This window comes from Carassius auratus, unplaced genomic scaffold (assembly GCF_003368295.1).
Source record: "Carassius auratus strain Wakin unplaced genomic scaffold, ASM336829v1 scaf_tig00214021, whole genome shotgun sequence".
NCBI lineage: Eukaryota > Metazoa > Chordata > Actinopteri > Cypriniformes > Cyprinidae > Carassius > Carassius auratus.
In genome coordinates, this window is record NW_020527496.1 from 907109 (window position 1) to 927567 (window position 20459).

The 20459-nt window shown below is 35.6% G+C and overlaps 1 protein-coding gene across 2 annotated transcripts in view; it reads right to left on the reverse strand.

The window, feature by feature from the left end:
• LOC113090821 (atrial natriuretic peptide receptor 1-like) overlaps positions 1 to 20459 on the reverse strand; it is a 103245-nt gene that overhangs the window by 41395 nt on the left and 41391 nt on the right. For both annotated transcript variants that reach the window (XM_026256428.1, XM_026256427.1), the window contains 2 exons: positions 16638 to 16751; positions 6882 to 7017 (listed from right to left, as the gene is read on the reverse strand). In XM_026256428.1, the coding sequence (XP_026112213.1) occupies positions 6882 to 7017; positions 16638 to 16751 (250 nt within the window). The remainder of the gene's footprint in view (positions 1 to 6881; positions 7018 to 16637; positions 16752 to 20459) is intronic.

The window sequence follows — 20459 nt, forward strand, 5'->3', positions numbered from 1 at the left end:
TACAGAAGTGTAAGAAAAGCCTGTGGGAATTAGAATGATGTTTTAGATCATGATTTTTACACATGTTGTTTTGTGGTGAATTTGGAAAAATCTTTCCAAAATTGCTACATGGTTTTAGGACCACAAATTCCACTATTCTAAGGAAGTACATATGCTTTGAGTTTCTTGAGTTTCACTTTCTTGAAACCTTTTGCGTAAGCTATCGAGGGTGAATTGTGGATATGTTCATGTCAGAACAGTCCTTTGACACTTTGTGTGTTTCTCTTTTTGGCATTGTTTTGACATGGGGGTGGAGTCAAGGGACTGGGGCAAGAACAACAGTCTTGGATATGCCAGGCCTATTGTACATAATTATTTATGTTTGTTCTCAAAAGCACATTTTTTGCAAATATATGTGGCACCGAACTTACTCCATAGACCCTAGTTCCTAAGTGCAAAGATTTCTGCCAGTCATTTGGAGAGCAAAACCAAAGTTGCATGGAGACCAAAAAGACAATCAAGAGACACACTGAGAGAGTGAGATATCCATGTGCATGAAACATAAGGAATCAAACCGGAAGAAAAAAGCAGAAGAAAATTATGAAACATGGATGAAATTATGAAACATGGAGCATGAACATAAAATTGGCAGAGGAGGTTGACAGGTCTGTGGCAGAGGAAGTAGGAGACAGAGGTCAAGGAAAGCAGTATGAGAGGAAAGCGTAAAACGAGAGGGGGAGGAAATGGAGAGGGAAGAAAAACAGGCAGAGCAGGGCAGGATGGGCAGACGTAATGGGTCTGCAGATGACAACCTTTAATAGGTGAAAGCAGATGTTACATGACATAAAAAAAAAAAAAAACAACAAAACAAAACAGATGATCTTTTTTGTTTTAATGGACAGATACTCTGCCCACATACACCAGTATTAATACACCTCAGATGATGAGGGACAAAAACAAGAAGACACCATTGATTGGATAAGAGCGAGTGGGTGAAGAAAAATAAAAAGCATTTAGGAAATGCATGCATTCTAAACAGCTTTATCAAAAATATTTCTCCTAAGATTCTTTGGTAGAAATTAAAAAGACTAATGCTGTCAATCGACTGAAATACTTACTGCAAACTTTTTCTAATGTTTTGTTTATTTAATTAATTTTGGCCAAGGACCACTACATATACATATATTGATGGCCTTCTGAGGGGAGCCCCTTATTTGATATCATGGCAGCAATGTATTTTTATGCATAAAGACCCATTTATAATGTGTGTGAAAAATATTAAGCATGAGAAAAGTGTTTCTGAAATGAGATAATTGGCTTTTATTTTGATAATGTCCTAAAGCCAAAGCAAACTATTAATATATTACCTGGAAAATATTCAACTTATATTACATTGACTGGGTATGCATATTTTGGGTAAGTTGCAAAGAATTTTTTTTTCCACAATGCATGTAAGATTTAGTTCTGATTTCCTACTGTTAAATACCATGACTGTCAATAGAATAAAATAATAGCTATTAATCCCATGACTTCTTTAAAATCTGAATGAAAGAATGTAATGAAAAAAGTGCAAAAAATGCTTCAAACTACTTAACATATTAAGTCTTTAACCATGCCGCTCCCTTATGACGTTTGTGAGATGTGGGTGATTGCTGGGTGGATCTTTTGCTAGTGGTTGATCGATATATCGGCATTGGCCGATAAGGTTTTCTGCTGGGCTGATGTGTTCAAGGTTTTATTTTGATGGCGCTGAGAAAGGCAGCGCCTGAGTGCACCAAGTGCTCATACTGACTTTCTTGTTTACTTTCATTGTTAACGGTTCTTTCTTATACAAATAGAAGTTTGTCTAATAATCAGATAGAACGGTTAAACAAAGGAATTAATTTATACAAAAAGTATTATAATAATTACTTTAATATTAGTAATACAAAGGCAAACATTATAAAACTTTCCCGTTTGCCATCAGCATTAAGCAAATATGCATTTATTTTTTATTTATTTCATTTAAACAAACCTTTGAATGACTAATGAATATTTAATTATTTCGCAAACCTTGCAAACTTAGTTGAATCCAGCAGTGAGATCTTGTGAAGTTTGCATGTGACCTGAATGATCGCGATGGTCAGTCGGTGTTAATTGAATGCTTTAAACTTTAAACATGATTTCAAATTATGCTGCGTTTTATGCATTCACCCACTGTCATATTTATGTCATTTTCACTGTATGTAAAATTATTGCTACCTTGGCTTTATTTGAACAATATGATTGCCAATGCATACAAACTTCCCAGAATACTGAATGCCCTTTTGGTTACAGTGGTTACTTCCTTTTTAATTATATTTTTATTAAATATTTATTTGTGAAAAATACTCTGTCATCTATATCTATCTATAACCAGATGACACCTGATTCAAATATTCCATCAACATTTAATAATAATGACTTTATGAATTTCTTCACTGATAAAATAGATAATATTTGAAATACAATAGCGAATGTAGATTCTACAGTGTCTAATACTTCAGTTTCATCCATCGCACCCAAAGATAAACTGCAGTGCTTTACAACTATAGGACAGGAAGAACTAAATAAACTTATCACTGTATCTAAACCAACAACATGTTTATTAGATCCTGTAACCACTAAATTACTGAAAGAGTTGTTACCTGTAGCAGAAGAACCGCTTCTCAATATTATTAACTCGTCGTTATCTTTAGGTCACACCCCAAAACCATTTAAGTTGGCGGATATTAAGCCTCTAATTAAGAAACCACAACTAGATCCTGGTGAACTGGCAAATTATAGGCTTATTTCAAATCTTCCATTTATGTCTAAAATTTTTTTAAAAGAAGTGTCTGCTCAATTGAGCACCTTCCTGAAAGAAAAAAAAAAAAAAAAAAAAAAAAAAAGATATGTATGAAGAATTTCAGTGACACACAATTTCAGCACAGAAACTGCACTTGTTAAAATTACAAAAGACTTGCTCCTTGCATCAGATCAAGGCTGCATCTCATTGCTAGTTTTACTTGATATCAGTACTGCGTTCGACACCATAGATCATGGCATACTCATAGATCGATTACAAAACTATACAGGTATTCAAGGGCAGGCTCTAAGATGGTTTAGATCCTACCATTTTATTTATTTAAAAGGGGAGTCATCTCATTTATCACTAGTAAAATATGGAGTGCCACAAGGATCCGTCCTAGGTCCCCTTCTATTTTCTAATATATTTTCTAATATTATTATTAATTAGTTTTCACTGTTATGCTGATGATACTCCGCTATATATCTCAACGAGACCAGATGAAACTTCTAAATTATCTAAGCTAACAGAGTGTGTTAAAAATGTAAAAGATTGGATGACCAATAATTTTCTCCTATTAATATAATAAATAAATCAAAAAACAGTACACAGAATCTAGTAGACTACAGTTTGCAACTAGACGGATGTCCTATTACTTCCTCTACAGTCTAAAATCTAGGTGTTATATTAGACAGCAACTTGTCTTTTGAAAACCACATTTTTACCATGTTATAAAAACTGCATTCTTCCATCTTAGAAACATTGCCAAGCCACGAAACATGTTACCTGTTTCTGATGCAGAAAAGCTAGTTCATGAATTCATTGACCTCTAGACTGGACTTTTGTAATGCACTTCTAGGGGGTTGTCCTGCATCTTCAATAAACAAGCTACAGGTAGTCCAAAATGCAACAGCTAGAGTCCTTACCAGGTCAAGAAAATATGATCAAAATAATCCCAATTTTACAGTCTCTGCACTGGCTACCTATTAAATTCTGTATCAGTTACAAATTATAATTACTTACCTATAAGGCCTTGAATTGTTTAGCTCCTGTGTACCTAACTAGCCTTATACCACGTTATGATCAATAAAGCTCCCTAAAGTCACAAAACACTGGACTTCTGGTAGTTCCTAGGATGGCAAAGTCCACTAAAGGAGGTAGAGCCTTTTCACATTTGGCTCCCAAACTCTGGAATAGCCTTCCTGATAATGTTCGGGGTTCAGACACACTCTTTCTGTTTAAATCTAGATTAAAAACACGTCTCTTTCACCAAGCATTCGAATAATGCATCTCATAAATTGTGACTGCAGTTGCATCTGATCAAATGCACATTCTTACTCTTGTGCATTTGACACAAGTTTTTTTTTGTTTGATCTTTCTTTTCTTTGTTTATTGATTAGCTCTTTCCTTCTTTCTTTCGTTTGTCTGTTTGTTTCTAATAGAGCTATACAGCTCAGGTGCTGGAGAGCTGATGTCTTGCAGAGTTTAGCTCTGGCTCTAATCCAACACACCTGCCTGAAATTTTCTAATGATCCTGAAGACCTTGATTTGACCATTCTCAGATATTGAGCTGAACTTTGCCAGACATTGACATGGACGATTGAGTTAAAGATCCCCAAGTCTGTTCTTTCTTTTTATTGGTTCTTTCATGTCCTTTCTTTGAATTTTTTGTTTAGATTTTTTATTTCTATTTCAGCATGCTTATGTGAAACAAACACATACAGATACAAACACAAACATACATTGACACATCAACCACATGCTGCACACAAATACACACAGTGGTTCTTGTGTATGTCTGGGCTCAGGATCATCCCGTTATCACACACACTCAAAAGAACGTATTGTACAACCTAACAAGTTATATAAGATCTAAACCCATAAAACTCACAAAACTGACTATAAGGGTCTAAACTGAGCTACAGTTTACCTCTAAAGCCTATTTCCTTTTTTAAATGCCTTCCTCTAACCACTGAGACGTACGGCTGTGATTTGAGAGTTACTTGATTGTGAGTGTTGGACTTTGTTGCAAAGACGGGTAAGATTGCTAATTGGCAGTGCGAGCTGTTCTTAGACTGGTGCTGGTTGGACCCTTAAGGGGATATTGAACACAAGCTGCAGAGCAAACTAAACAGCTTATTAATGAGCTCAGACAGACAAAAGATAGAAAGAGAGAGAGGATGGTAAAAGTCACCGGCTTTAACTTGAGAAAGGACAGACATTTCTCTTTCCCCATTAGTGTCCTGTTTAATTTTTTTAAACAAAGTCATTCTTTGCCAAAAATCTCATTTTGGAGCTGAATGAGATACCTGCGATCTAAAGACACCTGGAGAAGCAGAATGTGTTCACGTTGCTCAATCAGAGGCACTAATATTCTTCATGGTGATCAAAGTGGCAAGAACCAAAAATAAATAAAATAAAGGCATTCGTAAGACCTTTAGTGAAAAGATCAGCCGGGTAGCGTTGGCAAAAATAACACAAATTACAGGTGTAAGAGTACACCAGGTACACACTTTTTTATTTATATGTTATCAGTCAACATGGAAAAAAAGTTGTGTTTACAAGGTACTGGGTAGATAAAATGAGCACTTTTGAAATAAATCTTATTTACTTGAAGGATTCAATAAACACCAGATTAATTACACCATGCTTTTAGATTGATGAGATTGCATATTTGTTATGCACATTTCATTTACCTTTTTTTTTTTTACCTAAATGTTCCTCCTTTAAATTATAGCTACTCTTCCAGTGCTAAATGCAAATGCTAATGTTAAACCAGGCAATGTTATTTTATGTTGAACACTCTCTTCACTTAAACATATGTATGCGGACAAAATTCCATTTTCGAGAAGGAAAGTGCATGTGTTAATACATGTTTTAGCTATCTAATCAGTAAAAAAAAATATAAAAATAATTTTGAATTAAGGGCCAAGTTAGTGGCATTAAACCTTTGAAAGACACTTGTTGACAGACACTTAACTAGATATAACTAGATATTAAACAACAAAAAAAGCAAATAAAAACAAAAGGCAATAAAGAAAACAAAGCAAAACAAAAAGCAAAAGTCAAACCAAAATGCAAATCAGATCGAAGCAGAAAGAATATGCACTGGTTTCACAATTCAATTTGATTATGATTATCATGTTAACGATTCGATTCAATTCGATATCATGATGCATCACGATGCATTGCATCCTACTTTTTAAAATAGTTACAAATTAATAATAAATCAAAAAAATTGTTAAGAATTTAACCAACTTAATATTGCTTCAAAACATACAAGAAAATATAAAGTAATAAAAGGGGGAAAAGACAATTACTAAAGTTAGTGATAAAGATAGTGTTCCTGTAGCTCAATTGGTAGCGCATTGCGTTATTAAGCGCAAGGTTGGGAGTTCGATTCCCTGGGAACACATGATAGATAAAAACTGATAGCCTGAATGCACCGTAAGTTGCTTCGGATAAAAGCGTCTGCTAAATGCATTAATTTAATTTTATATTTTAATTTTAATTTAAAGAAAAAGTACATAAAAGTATTCAAAGATGTTAGTGCAATTAATCTGAGCCACGAGTTTCAGGACAACAAACACAAAGTGCACTTGAGAGTCTGTCAGTATGCGAGTTTCATGCATCTAAAACATAACAAAACAAACAAACATAACAAAACAAACAGCATAAATGAAAGCATATCTAAAATACAATACTGAAATAATGGCAGGTGCAAAACAATAACAAAACAAAACAATAAGAAAAACAAAGAAAAGCAAAATAATAATAATAAAAAAAATAATAAAAAAATAAAATACAATAATAATAATAATAATAATAATAATAATAATGATTGAAAAAATTGCAAAACAGCAAAAAAAAAAAAAAAACTACAAAACAAAAATAAAATGTGAAACAAAACAAAAAAGCAAATCATAAAGTGCCTGGAGGATGTGAATGAAATTGAGAAAATGGTTGGTCACATTACACAGTGGTCAAAATGGTCTCTTCCCGCTCAGAATAAGCTGCAGTTTTTCCCAGACTTTTTGTCATTTGGTATAAAAAATCTAGCTATGTGAGACTATAGGTGAATTTAAGCAGAACTGACCATGGTATGTGCGATTCCACATCCTTTTATTGATCGCGTCCCCTGGGGGCCTCACACCTGACCGATCCAGAGTCTCATTTAGTGCATGAGAATACAGCATGACTCCATCGTGGAATGAGCCAGAAATCAGATTCATCTGGAAGAAAAGTGCACAAATTACATACTAGCATTAAATCTCAAAATAATTGGGTTTGATTAAATTTAATTACTTTTATTAGATTACAAGCTCTCTAGAGATCATAGGGATAGAAAACTTGACAGCATCGCAGGACTGTAATTTGATGACCCACACGAGACTGTGTGTTAAGAAAAATGGCAGCATTCCTAATGCTGTCCATCATTCTCCTGTGGCTCGACTCACCTCTGCTTCACTGTTTAATATCACACATCCCTCCTAAATATGTTGAAATGCATCCTGTTTATTCAGAATTTGTTTGATAATGGAAATACATTCTAAAATGGTGATAAGGAGTTAGTCACTAAGATCTAATTCAAACTTGTTATTTACATGAGGAGGAGCACAAGGGCAGAACATTTATATTTACATTTAGACATTTAGCAGATGCTTTAGTTCGAAGCAACTTAAACATGAGTACAATGGAAGCAATCAAAATCAACAAAACAGCAATGATATGCAAGAGCTATAAAAAGTCTCAGTAAGCTTAATGCAGTTCATGTAGCAAGTTTCTTTTTTTAAATCATATAATAAATAAAAAGAAAACAGACAGAACAGAAAAAGAATAGAGCAAGCTAGTGTTAGAGGCTTTTATTTGCTTTTTTAAATTGCATAATATAAACCAGATTCCAAAAAAGTTGGGACACTGTACAAATTGTAAATAAAAACAGAATGCAATGATCTGGAAGTTTCAAATTTCTATATTTTATTAATAATACAACATAGATGACATATCAAATGTTTAAATTGAGAAAATGTATCATTTTAAGGGAAAAATAAGTTGATTTTAAATTTCATGGCATTAACACTTCTCAAAAAATTTGGGACGAGGCCATGTTTACCACTGTGTGACATCCCCTCTTCTTTTTATCACCATCTGCTAACATCTGGGGACTGAGGAGACAAGTTGCTCAAGTTTAGGAATAGGAATGTTGTCCCATTCTTGTCTAATACAGGCTTCTATTTGCTCAACTGTGTTAGGTCTTCTTTGTTGCATCTTCCTCTTTATAATGCACCAAATGTTTTCTATGGGGGATGTTTCATAACATTTAAGTGAGACACAAATGACACTGCAGCAAACCATGAAAGGAAATGACCAGAAAACAGGCAATCATTTTCAATACGAGCTCAATTTATTTTAAGAGGTGCAGATTAACAGTCAGTAAATAAAATAACTTATAAGGTAAATTATGGGAAAAGGGAGAAAACTGAGTGACGCCAAAACAAAGAAATAATCAAAATCAAAACAACCTTTAAGCTTGCCATACATTGAGTCCCTGCTTTATGACAGCAGATTAAAAACTAACAAACTCTGATCTGCACCGGTCACTTTGTGCAGCATTGGTCTTCTCACTACCTCATTCAACTATCTCTTCAGTCAGTTTAAATAAAGAACTGCTCTGAGCTTTTTGTCACTTTAAATCAGTCTGAATAATCTCTCTTGCACTACAATCATTTTATCTGCACTGTTTGTTTACTTCACTGGTTTGCACTCTATCTGCCATGTGCTGCTTTATTTGATTTAATTTTATTTGAATTTTAATTTTTTTTTACAAGCCCTTATTTGTATAGTTGTATACAAATATATTTTATATTTAATTTGTATCAATCTGTATTTTTATTGTCTACTGTTGTGTTATCTGTATGCACCAAGGGTCTGAGAGTAACACAATTTAAATTCTCTGTATGTATGTGCAGTACATGTGGAAGAATTGACAACAATGCAGACTTGACTTGGCTCAGTTCTGCCTTCATATCGGCTGGAGGGGCTGGATCTGATGTGTCTTTTGCCAGTAGGACTGAGATCTCTGCATGCAAGGCATGAGCATTGCCAGACTTCACTGATGTTAACTGGATGCCCCTGAACTTGGGCGTATGCTGGGCAAACTAAATCGTATAGCGGTGTCTTATGGCCTGAAGCAGCCAGGAGTGCTAACCAGGCTCTCAGAGACTGTGCAATTGGGACCAGCAGAAGCACAGACATCCCCACACTGGGGCAACAAGGTGGAACATAGAGACCCAGCTTGTGGGGCTCAGTGGAGGCCTAAAGCGGGCTCTGAGTGTGCAGTGCATCATTTTACTGGTTCCACAGTTATGCAAAGAGGTCTGATTGCACTCTTGAACCACCTATGGTTGCCCGCAGGTTTATAGAGGAGAATGAAAGTTATATGGTTCTGTCATGACCACCCCCATGCAGGTCCTTCAGTGCTTTAGCCTGAAAAAAAATCTAACTTACTGTACTCTATTTCAGCAGACTGTAAGAATTTAAAGAGCCACACAGATGGGAAATCAAAAATTACCTGTATTACAGTGTATGATGTTAAAGTTATTGGCTTCTAAAGTAAGGAGTCGACTCTGAATCGCTGAAACGAGTCGTTATAGATTTCAAATCTTCTGCCCATCTCTATGTACGTCACTAGAACACTTTGCATAATAATCTCCGCCTACCGTGTTGAGAGAAACGGAACGCTGACCTGCCCCACCCCCCACACACAGACGCTCTGGTTGGTGTGATAGCATCATGTCGAGGAGACAGTGTGTTTTTAATTGTAAAGGCAAGTTTGTTTAATTTTCACTGCCAAAGAATGAAGATCAGAAGAACCAACGGCTAAAATTCATTTTTACCACAATACCAGAGCAGTACAACAAATCCCCTTTGTTGTGTTCACAACATTTCACTGATGACTGCTTTTCTAATCTCGGTGAGTACAGCGGGATTTTCAAAGCATTTGGCCATAAAAGAGGGTTCATTACCAACACTACCAACACTTTATTAAGAACAACAAGCATCTCCGAATCACAACGCGGAGTATGATTATGAAGTTATGTGTCTGTTTCTCCCGAGCGTCTTATCAGTATGTGTGCTGTCTGCAGCCTGTCTGCCCTGATCGTCATGTACAAACACGTCATTAAAATGAAGTGTAACTCCGTGAATACTCAATGAAGAGACATGAGAGATATCTATAGAAAGCTTGACATGTCTACTTTAAAACTAAACAGTGCTGCCGAAAACAGATATTCTGTGGTAAAGTAATCCATATGAAAACAACGTGATGTCTGTTTTTCACGTCTCCCTTCGTTATTTCTAATGTGACCACGCTCCCGCGCTGAACGTGCGCGGCTTGAATACACCCACACAGAAGAAAAAGCAGCGAGACTGTTCAAGTTTTTTATTCTACTGTTTGCTTCGCGATGAGAGGAATAAGACATAATTCACCCCAAACAGATGCTAATGCATAGTTTACCGTGGAGGTGTGTGCGGAACAACCAATCAAACCTGACTATGTTAGTTGACCAATCAGAACACAGTATGCTACCGAAAGGTGGGGTTTAAGGAAACTGAATCTTTTGAACAGCTTCGCGCGAACTGTTTGGCGATCTCTGAGAATTGAGGTAATTTTAAATTGATATTTTGACAAAATGACAATGTTTTTTAACCTTGGATGGATTTAAACCTAATGTACAGGACTTATAAACAGTGATAGGAAGCTTAGAATTTTCATCTTACTGGCTCTTTAAGGAATTTTAAGACAAGTTTACACTTTAAGCACCTAGTGTTAATTCCTTAAAGTATCATGAGCTATGAAATCACACCATTGAGCAATATATTATATATGATTCAAATATGCAGGACATCTTAAAATCTGATCATGATTAACTAATCTGGCTAAATTTAGGCAAGGGAAAGGTGTATATTCAGCCATCAAAAATCCGCCATCTGTCTCCCTTACAAATCATCCATCAACCCAATGCCATTACCATTAAACAGTATGTATAATTTGAAGAGAAACTCGACAGATCAGTTTTATTTTACTTCTAAGATCTAATCAAAGTTTCAAAATTAATGTCACCTTGATCTACAGCCATTCACAGGTAGAAGTCAGTGAAACAGAGCCGAACAGTTGTTGACAAAATCTGAGCTCTGATGTAGCGTAATGAAACGGAGGGAAAAATGCTTCAAAAAGCCAAGGAGTCAGAGAGCTGTAGAAAAAGTGTAGTTGTCATAGCAACTATAGACAGAGCATGGACTCATCGATATGGAACATCTGTGTGTGATGGCGGATTGGGAGATTACAGAAGGAGAAAAGGAGATTTCTACCATCCTAAGAGAAGGAGAACGGTTCAGTGAAATGTAAATTCTGAGTAAAAGGTTGAATGAATTGAGAGTGGGCAGGACTAGATGAAAAAATGTCATTCAGACCAGAAAAAAAAGCAACAGATTGAGAGATATAAAAGAAAAACAATGTGGAGACAAAATAAAGCATAGAAAGCAATTACAGATTCAGACTGTGAGCAATACAAAAAGATAGAGCAACAGCATATTTATGTGTGCTAAAGCAGTGGTTCTCAAACTCGGGGTCGCGAAAAAATACAGATCACGTCTTGATGTTGAGGATGATCTGCGAGTAGCCTCCTACTGCAACATCAGGCCACAGATTACACTTTTGTGCACCGAAAAACAAGTGCACCCATCCCACTGTAAGGTAAGCCTAAATACAGTAAATATTATGGAAGTTTGTTTCCGCCACGAAAGAAAATATTTGAAAAGATAATTGCGATTTTTTTTATCTAAAAATTGTGAGTTTAAATCTTGCTATTCTGACTTGGATTTTCATAATTGTGAAATACAAACTTGCGGTGTGAGTTAATAAGTTATACATGATATAAAATCGCAATTACCTTTTTTATTTTTTTATTCTGCAAACAAGCTTAGGAAGTGGATGTAGATTTAAAACAACTTTTTTTCTGTTTATTGTTTGTGTATTCTGTGGTATTGGGTCGCGAGTTCTAGTCGATGTTTGTTTAGGGGTCTTTGGCTAAAAAGTTTGAGATCCACTGTGCTAAAGGACTGTGAGCCATAAACATATCCAGATCAAACTACAAAAAATTAAAGATTAATCTGCATTAAAGAGAGAATTTATAAAGAATTTAAGCCTTCCACAGTGAAATGGGAAGATAAATTTGAAATACCATGAAACATAGTTTACCAAAGGAAGTACACGGGCAAAGAAACAGAGAGAGAATTTGTTTGGCTGTAATAATATGGTGGCAGTGAAAGGAACAACTAATTGGAGAGAGACGTGTGAGCTGCAGGCAGAGGGAACCTTCCAAATGAGCTCACTTCCCTGGGGAAATGGATGGATGCATCAGGCTAACAGACTAGAACAACAGATGACAGAACAGTGAGAAGAGTTGCAGGCACCTTATTAAACTTCAGCAAATAATATGACTGTGCACAGAGCATGCAGCATATCTCATCTAATAGTTATCTATGAAAACACAGCCCCAACTTTTTCCAGGCATTGCAAATAAGTCTTGGCCATGTTGACTGTAGTACACACAGGCAGGGTGGTAAATGTACATGTGGAATGTTTGTTACTAAAGGCTGGAATATACTGGATGACTTTTGGCCAGATTTTTTCCCCGATTTATAGACTGGAAGAGTCGATGTTGCAGATTCTGTGCAGTCTGAGGTGACGAGACCTCACAGAAAATCAAATTGTGTATAATCAAGTTGTGCATAGATTCCTTTTTTTTTTTTTTTTTTTTTTTTTTTGATTCATACTATGATTTCATCCAGTTAGAAGAGATCAAACATGTTATTATATATATATATATATATATATATATATATATATATATATATATATATATATATATTTTTTTTTTTTTTTTGTGTGTCTCCTAGCAATAAGGCACATGTTCCTGTGTGAGTTGCATTAAACTATACCTCCCGTTGGTTTTATATAAAGTAATTAAACAGAAAATATTATTTAGTTTTGGTTCATTTTTGAAAGAAGTATATGGAGACCGAGATGGCAGAGAGCGCACTGTACGTGTAAGGTTTCTTTATTTTACAAAAGCGATTTGTAACGTTTTGTTGTATGAAGTATGAAGAAATGTTATTGTGACTAATTTACAGAGTGGTACATCAAATTAACTCTCCTTCTCTGAGATGGGACACGCAGTGAAAATATGATGAGTTTCACGGCTGCCCACACATGTGAAACAAGTATTAAAGCATAATAATACATTTTACCCATAATCAAAAAATACAAATAATTGCTAATTGCAAATAATATTAGCTTAAAGGGGTCAACGGATGCTACATGCACTTTTACAAGTAGTTTGAACTGAAATGTGTGTTGGCAGTGTGTGAACACAACCAGCCTAAAATGAAAAAAATGCATAGTGTTTTTTTTAACATACTAAAATCTTTACCCCTTTCTCAAATCTAGCCAATCTCAGATGCCCGTCTTTGTGACATCACACAGACATACCCCTTCAATGATAGTTTGATTGACAGTGGCGTTTCAGCACAGACTGGACTGGCGTCTTACCTTAAAACCGCCCTAAGTGAGCTGAAGAATGACTCCTAAGCGATTGAAGCGTTTTGTTGTTGGATGTAATAATGAACATAGCAGTCATCATTTACTCCCGACATCTGAGCCGCTGAAGACGCAGGGCCCTATTTTAAGGCGTGGGCTTAAATGACGTGGCTTTATGAGTGGGTCATTGAATTATTGGCCCACTCGATTCATTCAAAAACATAGGCCTAATTTCAACCAGTAACAAAACACCACTGTTGCTTGGAGAAAAAAACTCAAACCAAATGTCACTTTCTCTTGTGGTATTGCTAACCTATGATTCAAATTATAATTATAAGACAAAAACCCACACAGGGGCAATTTTGCCTTCATATCTTGAATTTTTGGAGCATATAACTGCATTATAATACCCTATATTACTCTGTCAGTCATCGTCCTGCACCATATTTTTCAGCAACTGTATGAAATATAGAGATGAATTAGTTCTGGGAAGGGAGGGGTAAATTTAACACATGAATGGTTTAAATGCATTTTCTAAATTAGGTGCAGTTTAATTAATTGCACCAAATTCATTGCAATTGACAGCCCTACTTAAAATATTTTGGTTAATATCTTGGTCTTTTTGCAAAACTTCTTTTGTGTTCAATGGAAAAAGATATGAGTATCAGACGAAAGGGTGCAAAAAGCTGATTTTGATCTGGAATGGACCACCATCATTGCTAGAGAAGATCAAATCAGAATCCATTCCTCTAGAACAGTGATCTTCAAATCTGGCTCGCGAGACCCACTTTCCTGCGGAGTTGAGCTCTAACCCTAATCAAGCACACCTGAGTTTACTAATCAGTGTCTTCGGGATCATTAGAAAATCACAGGTAGGTTTGTTTAGGAAAGTGGATCTCGCGAGCCAGATTCATGGATCACTGCTCTAGAAGGTCATCAGTAGCTTGTAATTCAGCTTCAGAGGATGGGTGGGTAGGAGGCTCATTCAGGGCACACATCTTTACCAGCCCTGAGCTGATCCGGAGCTAACAGACTCCTCTGTGGTGACAGACTCGCACAAGGAGACCTGCAGCTAAGGGTAATTACCACTCTTCCCTACTGTCAGTGAAAGGTTACTCATCACGCACAAATGCATCAGGGTTTTTTGCTCTGGGCGAGTACCGGGTGACATTTACTGGCAGAGCACAAACAAGCAGAGCCGGCAACTTCAATCCTCTCTGACTAAGAACAACCACCATCTCATTCTGTTTCAGGGGAACCAGTTTCCCTTTCTTCCTCAAAACCTCAGTAGATCATAAATATAAAGCTCTTCTCCCATGCGGTTGGGATTAAATATATAGATTTTCTGTAAGAGGGACACTCTGGCACAAAGAAAAATACAAGATGCAGATTTCATTAAACTTCTGTGCAAAACCTTTCATTTAAACAAATATCCTAATTCACACACCAGAGTCCATCATCAGCCAGGTGCAATACATGAAACTCTTATTTCATCACAAAATGTATCTATGCCTATCACCCAGTTCTGTATATGTTGGATATATAATTACAGTAGGTCCAGCTTTCTCCTCAGTACACTCACATAGGGCGATATATAGGTATAGCAAATCTCACCTGCTTGACTGCTTGCATTGTTGCAAAATCTAAACAATACTATCGTCAACTGATAAAACTATAAACATTAATACCATGGTTGTTTCTAAAGCTGCTTTGAAACCATGTGTGTTGTGAAAAGTGCTATGCAAATAAATTTGACTTGATGATGCAGGCTGATACGGGTTGCAGCAATCATTATTTAATTGAATATGAGCAAAATAGTTATTTCTATGCAAATCAGGCATAATATAAAATGGACCAGATTCCTAAGCGTGCTTTGAACAATTAACTTTGCTTTATTTCATTATAATGCAAGTAAGAGATTTTTATTTAAAGGTGCATTCAGTAACAGGGTCACCATATTTCATATTTTTCCTAGACATGTCTTGGCCGGGATTTCTAATTTGCCTAAAATGTCCAGGTTTTGGCTTTGTTTTCCTATTTTTTTCATAACTGCTGAAGGTAATGACTTAAAAGTAGTTTGACCAACAGTGTGCAGGCATTGTACATACTTGACTAATCATGGCATGTAAGAAGGTGGCATCATGGGAGAATGGTCAAAGCAATACAAATACATGTATACCATATAGAATTTATGAAGACTGTAAAGAGCACATCAATAGCAAAACAAAAAATGTTTGCATTTAACTGTGTCTCATTCATTTCAATAGTACCAGTGGTTTTAGACTCAATATGGACGTATGAAACTTGTTTAATAACCACTACCGTTTCAAAACTGTTTTCTTTTAATGGGACATACGTTCATAATGGACAATTTTGGATGGCTATTGCTGGTACGAGGCTGTAATGTTTGTGCTTGGCACTTGAAGTTGCAGCTTATATTCACAGTCTGCGATGTGAAAGCTGTGGGTCATTGCTGTTTGTTTCATCACCCCAGTAGGAATTGCTTATTCAGACATATATTTTTGCCCTCATTCTTAGGTTTTGACCAGTGGATCGCACACATGCTGATGCATGCTATCAGCCCCACTTCTTTTAGCATTTAAATGGAGTTTGTTGCATCTTTCACAGCCTAGCAGTCAAAACCAGCTTGATTGCTGAAGAACTTCCCTGTGCAAATTGCAATCAACACTAATGTTGTAGGTCTGTGTCTCTATCTGATTTACATAATTACTTGAGTGAATTGGGGGCTAAAACAATGTAGAAAACACATCCAAGTAAACAATGCTATAAGCAGGCACAATTCATTCTTACTGTCTAAACCGTGGGATAATTCTTTATGAGAAACATCCCAAAGGTGAACTGAGAGTTTGTGTGCAGCTGTAATCTATTAAGACGAGGTGAAATGTGCCGCGTCTTGTGGAAGCCAGAGAAACCATTTGCATTCTTTTATAAGCTTCAAAGTCACTGGGGTCTTACGTGTGCAGTGGATTGATATTCATTCAACAAGGAAACCATGTGGTTTAACAAAAACTCACCAGGAACAGAAATCTTATTCCAGTGGTCTGGTCTCAAAAATCTGTTTACAATCAGTGCAAGGCTTTATTTTTTTTGCACTTAAGTATCTTCATTTAAAGTAATAAATACTCTTTTATAAACTATACTAAAGTGTATTTCCTTTTTTTTTCTCCTCTCAAGTATTGCAAATGGCCAATTATTTTTGTAATCTAATATTACTGTTTGATGAACTCTTACCAGAGAATCTTCTACGCTGAAGTTAAACATGTCCATGGCATCTGTCTTCAGTTTGGACACAAAGTCCTTGTACTCGGGGTTCTGAGGCTCTCTGTAGGTCAGGATCTTCACGTTCTGTGAGAATTCAACACAAAGGCACATTTTAAGTTGTTTAATGTACAAGATAAAAAAAGTTAATCGTTAGGATACAGGATAAGTGTGAATCACAGCCAAACAGAATCTTTTTATAAACAACATACACATTTCTGTAATTTATTAAAAAAAGTTAATATTTCACAGCAAAAAGACTTTTGAAACACAACCAGAAGTTGGACAATTTTACATTATAATAAAAGGCTTTTTACTTTCTAAAAAATATAAACTATCAATCAGATGACAGAAGGTATGTAGTAGATTGATTTTCCAAGTTTTTTCATGCTGATAATTTAAGAGGCCGCCGAAATGTGTGTAATAATTATGAAACCGTAAACTTTATAGGGTTAAACATAGATGGTACCAGCCAGAGGAGACCTTCACCATGAGAGACAACTTCATTTACTTTTTCATTCCTTAAAGACTGTAGCTGTCATGATCATCAGCTGGAGGGCCCGTGAACTCCAATAAAGGGCACTCCACTCAGGACTCTGGCATTCTTGTATTTCCATTCCCAACTCCATTTACCATAATCCCGTGCTTAGGGCTAATAACCACCAGGTGTTCCCCATTACCACTCCCCTATATAAACTGTGTTTAAACTCTCAATAAGTGTGAGGTCTTGTTCTAGCCCAGTATGTCACTGCCGAGTGTTTCTCCTTGTGTTTGTTTCTCCTGTGTCTGACTTTGGATTATTTATAGTACCTGTGATTCTCTGCCGCCTGCCCCGACCTATGCCTGTTATTGTTGCCATTACTGGATATCCCTTGACATACCTGATGCTTTTCCTAATTTCTGCCTGCCTGACCATTCTTTAATAAACTACTGCATATGAATCCGAACGTCTGAATGTGTATGCAGATTTCGGTTTGTCTCAGTGTCTGTATGTGAATCAGAAGAATTAAAAAAAAAGAAAAAAGCTGGCTTTCATTAACTAAGACCAGCCATTCGTAACAAATCCAATTTTGTCCAGGGTAGTGAGGCCAACAACAAACAGAACAACAAACAGCAAACACCACAATTAACATTCAGTTCTTAGAAATGATTAAAGCATATTTTTATTTGAAAAATATATGTTTCCTGAGTAGTGCTTTGTCTTTTGGCTTATTTGGAAGTCTGCTTTAAAAAAATTTGGCACAAATTATCACCAGCTCCCTCCATAAAGCATGAAGCATTTGTTTTCGCTCTTTCACAGTCACATCCTCCGAGATGTTTTTATGTGAACTGTTGATGTCCAGTTTCACAATAATTCCAAATGTGTTGAGCCAAAATTGGCATCTGTGCCACAAACTGTGCCATTCAAATCTGAATGAGCAATCTGAAAGGATGTTGTCTAAAAATTGGGATGCACCTATTCTCAAATCTTCAAACTCACTTTGTGTCTGTCCTCTCAGATTTGTGTATTCATGTGAAGTGGATAATGGGAACTGAAGCTGAAGCTGAATAATAGAGTGCCTCTGAAAGACGGTTTCTCTTGGATTTTCAACAGCACAGAAGGACAAAACAGACAAACAAAACAATACTACAAAATATTACAGTGATGTAAATATTATTCATTTTCAGCAAGAGCTTTTAAAAAGATTTTCCTGCCTTGTGAAAAATGTTGAAACTATTTTCTCTCAGATATTGCTAATAACACTAGCAATGGGACATTTTGAAGTAGTTGAAGTCTTTTTGTTTTCTCATTTTACTTACATCCTCTATTGTTGTATTTTTATTTTTATTTTTTTGTGCTGTGCTTCTTATTGCTCATTAAGGGTTTTTGAACAAACATGAGTCTTAAACTTTGGAATGTAACATATTTAAGATAATCTAGTAATGGTTATTGTCCCTTGTCATATCAATATTAGAATGAGAAGACCAAAATGTGACTAAAAGGCTCCTCTTTTGTTGGTCTGTTGGTTGTTATTTTGGTGGTCTAAATAATTGATTCCCATCCAACAGTATGTGTAACCCAATGGAAACTGAAGCATGCTCCAGTCGAACTAAAGAGGTAAGTATTACAGTTTTACTTAATATAAATCTATATTTTGACTTAAAACGGTAATTTGATAATACCCCAAAAATGAAAATTCCTGCATTATCATTGTTCCAAACCTGCATGACTTTCTTTCTTCATAAGAAAACAAAATAATATATTATAAAGAACCTTTTTTTTTTTTTTTTGCAACCGATAAACTGCAGAAGTCTGCAGATGGTCTTTTCATACTGTGCAAAATGTAAAACTGTAAAAAAGGTGATATAAATATTGATGTAAGTATAGATAAAACATAAAATAGAAAAAAAGGGTAAGGATAAGTTATGTACAGTATACACACTGTAAAACCCGACAAGTTAACTTAACTCAAACCGTTTGAGTAAACAGATTCCCTTGATTTAAACCATGTAAGTTTTAAAACTTTGCATTTAAGTAATTAAGTGATTAACTAAGTGCTGATTGAGAATTAGTGATGAACAGCTGCTGTTAACAAACAGAATCACTGAAGAAAAGAGAAACACAAGAACTACTACAACTGACTTCAGACACAGCCTTCGATGAAATCAACTGAAATAAAATACATGAAATCTCTCAAGATCTGATTAAACAACCCCACAAACAGCATCACCAGCTCCACTTATTAATAACCAGACTGACTTTATTTCTGAATTATATAATATTCTATAATATTACAGAAGATCTTATTGAGAATGAACTAAGGTTTAGATGTTGATTTATTGTTTCATTTGAAGTAACCATGTTAGAGATCAGTGTTTGCTTTAGTTGTGCTCCTGACCCTTGATTTCTGTTTTAGTCTTTTCTCTGGCTGTTATAACCATGTGTTTCTAAAACACAAATGTTGTAACTCAAGAGCCTAGAAAAAGTGCCATCAGGTGTTAACCTGTACCTAGGTGTAGGTTGTTATACTTTATATTGGTGATGATAATCATTAATAATTGAACTGTCCGGAATCTAATCTCTGATGAAATAAGTGATGTGTAATTTGACTGATTATCATAAAAGTGATTCTAAGAGAAAGTGGTTCTGTGATTATCAATTAATCTGAATGACTTTTCAAACAGTGTGGTCTTCTACGTTGTCAAACAGTCACACAAAAGACATCAATAATCAAAATATGAACCTCAACAATGGGGACCATAAAAAAAAAAATGCTGCGGAGCATGCTGGGAGCCATGGATGAGTTTTGTACTACAATAGTACCCAGCATGCATTACAGCATGTTTTTTTTCGTCACCATTGTAGAGGTTCATATTCTGATTATTGATGTCTGTGTTTGACCAATTACTGGCATAGAAGAAAAGTGTATGTGTACAAAATGTTTAGAAAGTCATTTTTATATTAACTGATTATCACAGAATCACTGGCTCTTAGTGTCATTTTTACTAGAATTACTTCAACTAATTACACAACACCTACTTCATCAGAGATTAGACTCCGTACAGATCAATAATTGATGATTATCATCACCGACATAACGTATAAAAACCTACACCTAGGTACAGGTTAACACTTATTTCTTCTGGGCTTTTGAGTTACAACAAATGTGTTTTAGAAACACATGGTTATAACAGCCAGAGAAAAGACTAAGAAAGAAGTCAAGGGTCAAGAGCCCAACTAAAGCAAACACTGATATCTAACATGGTTACTTCAAATGAAACAATAAATCAACATCTAAACCTTAGTTCATTCTC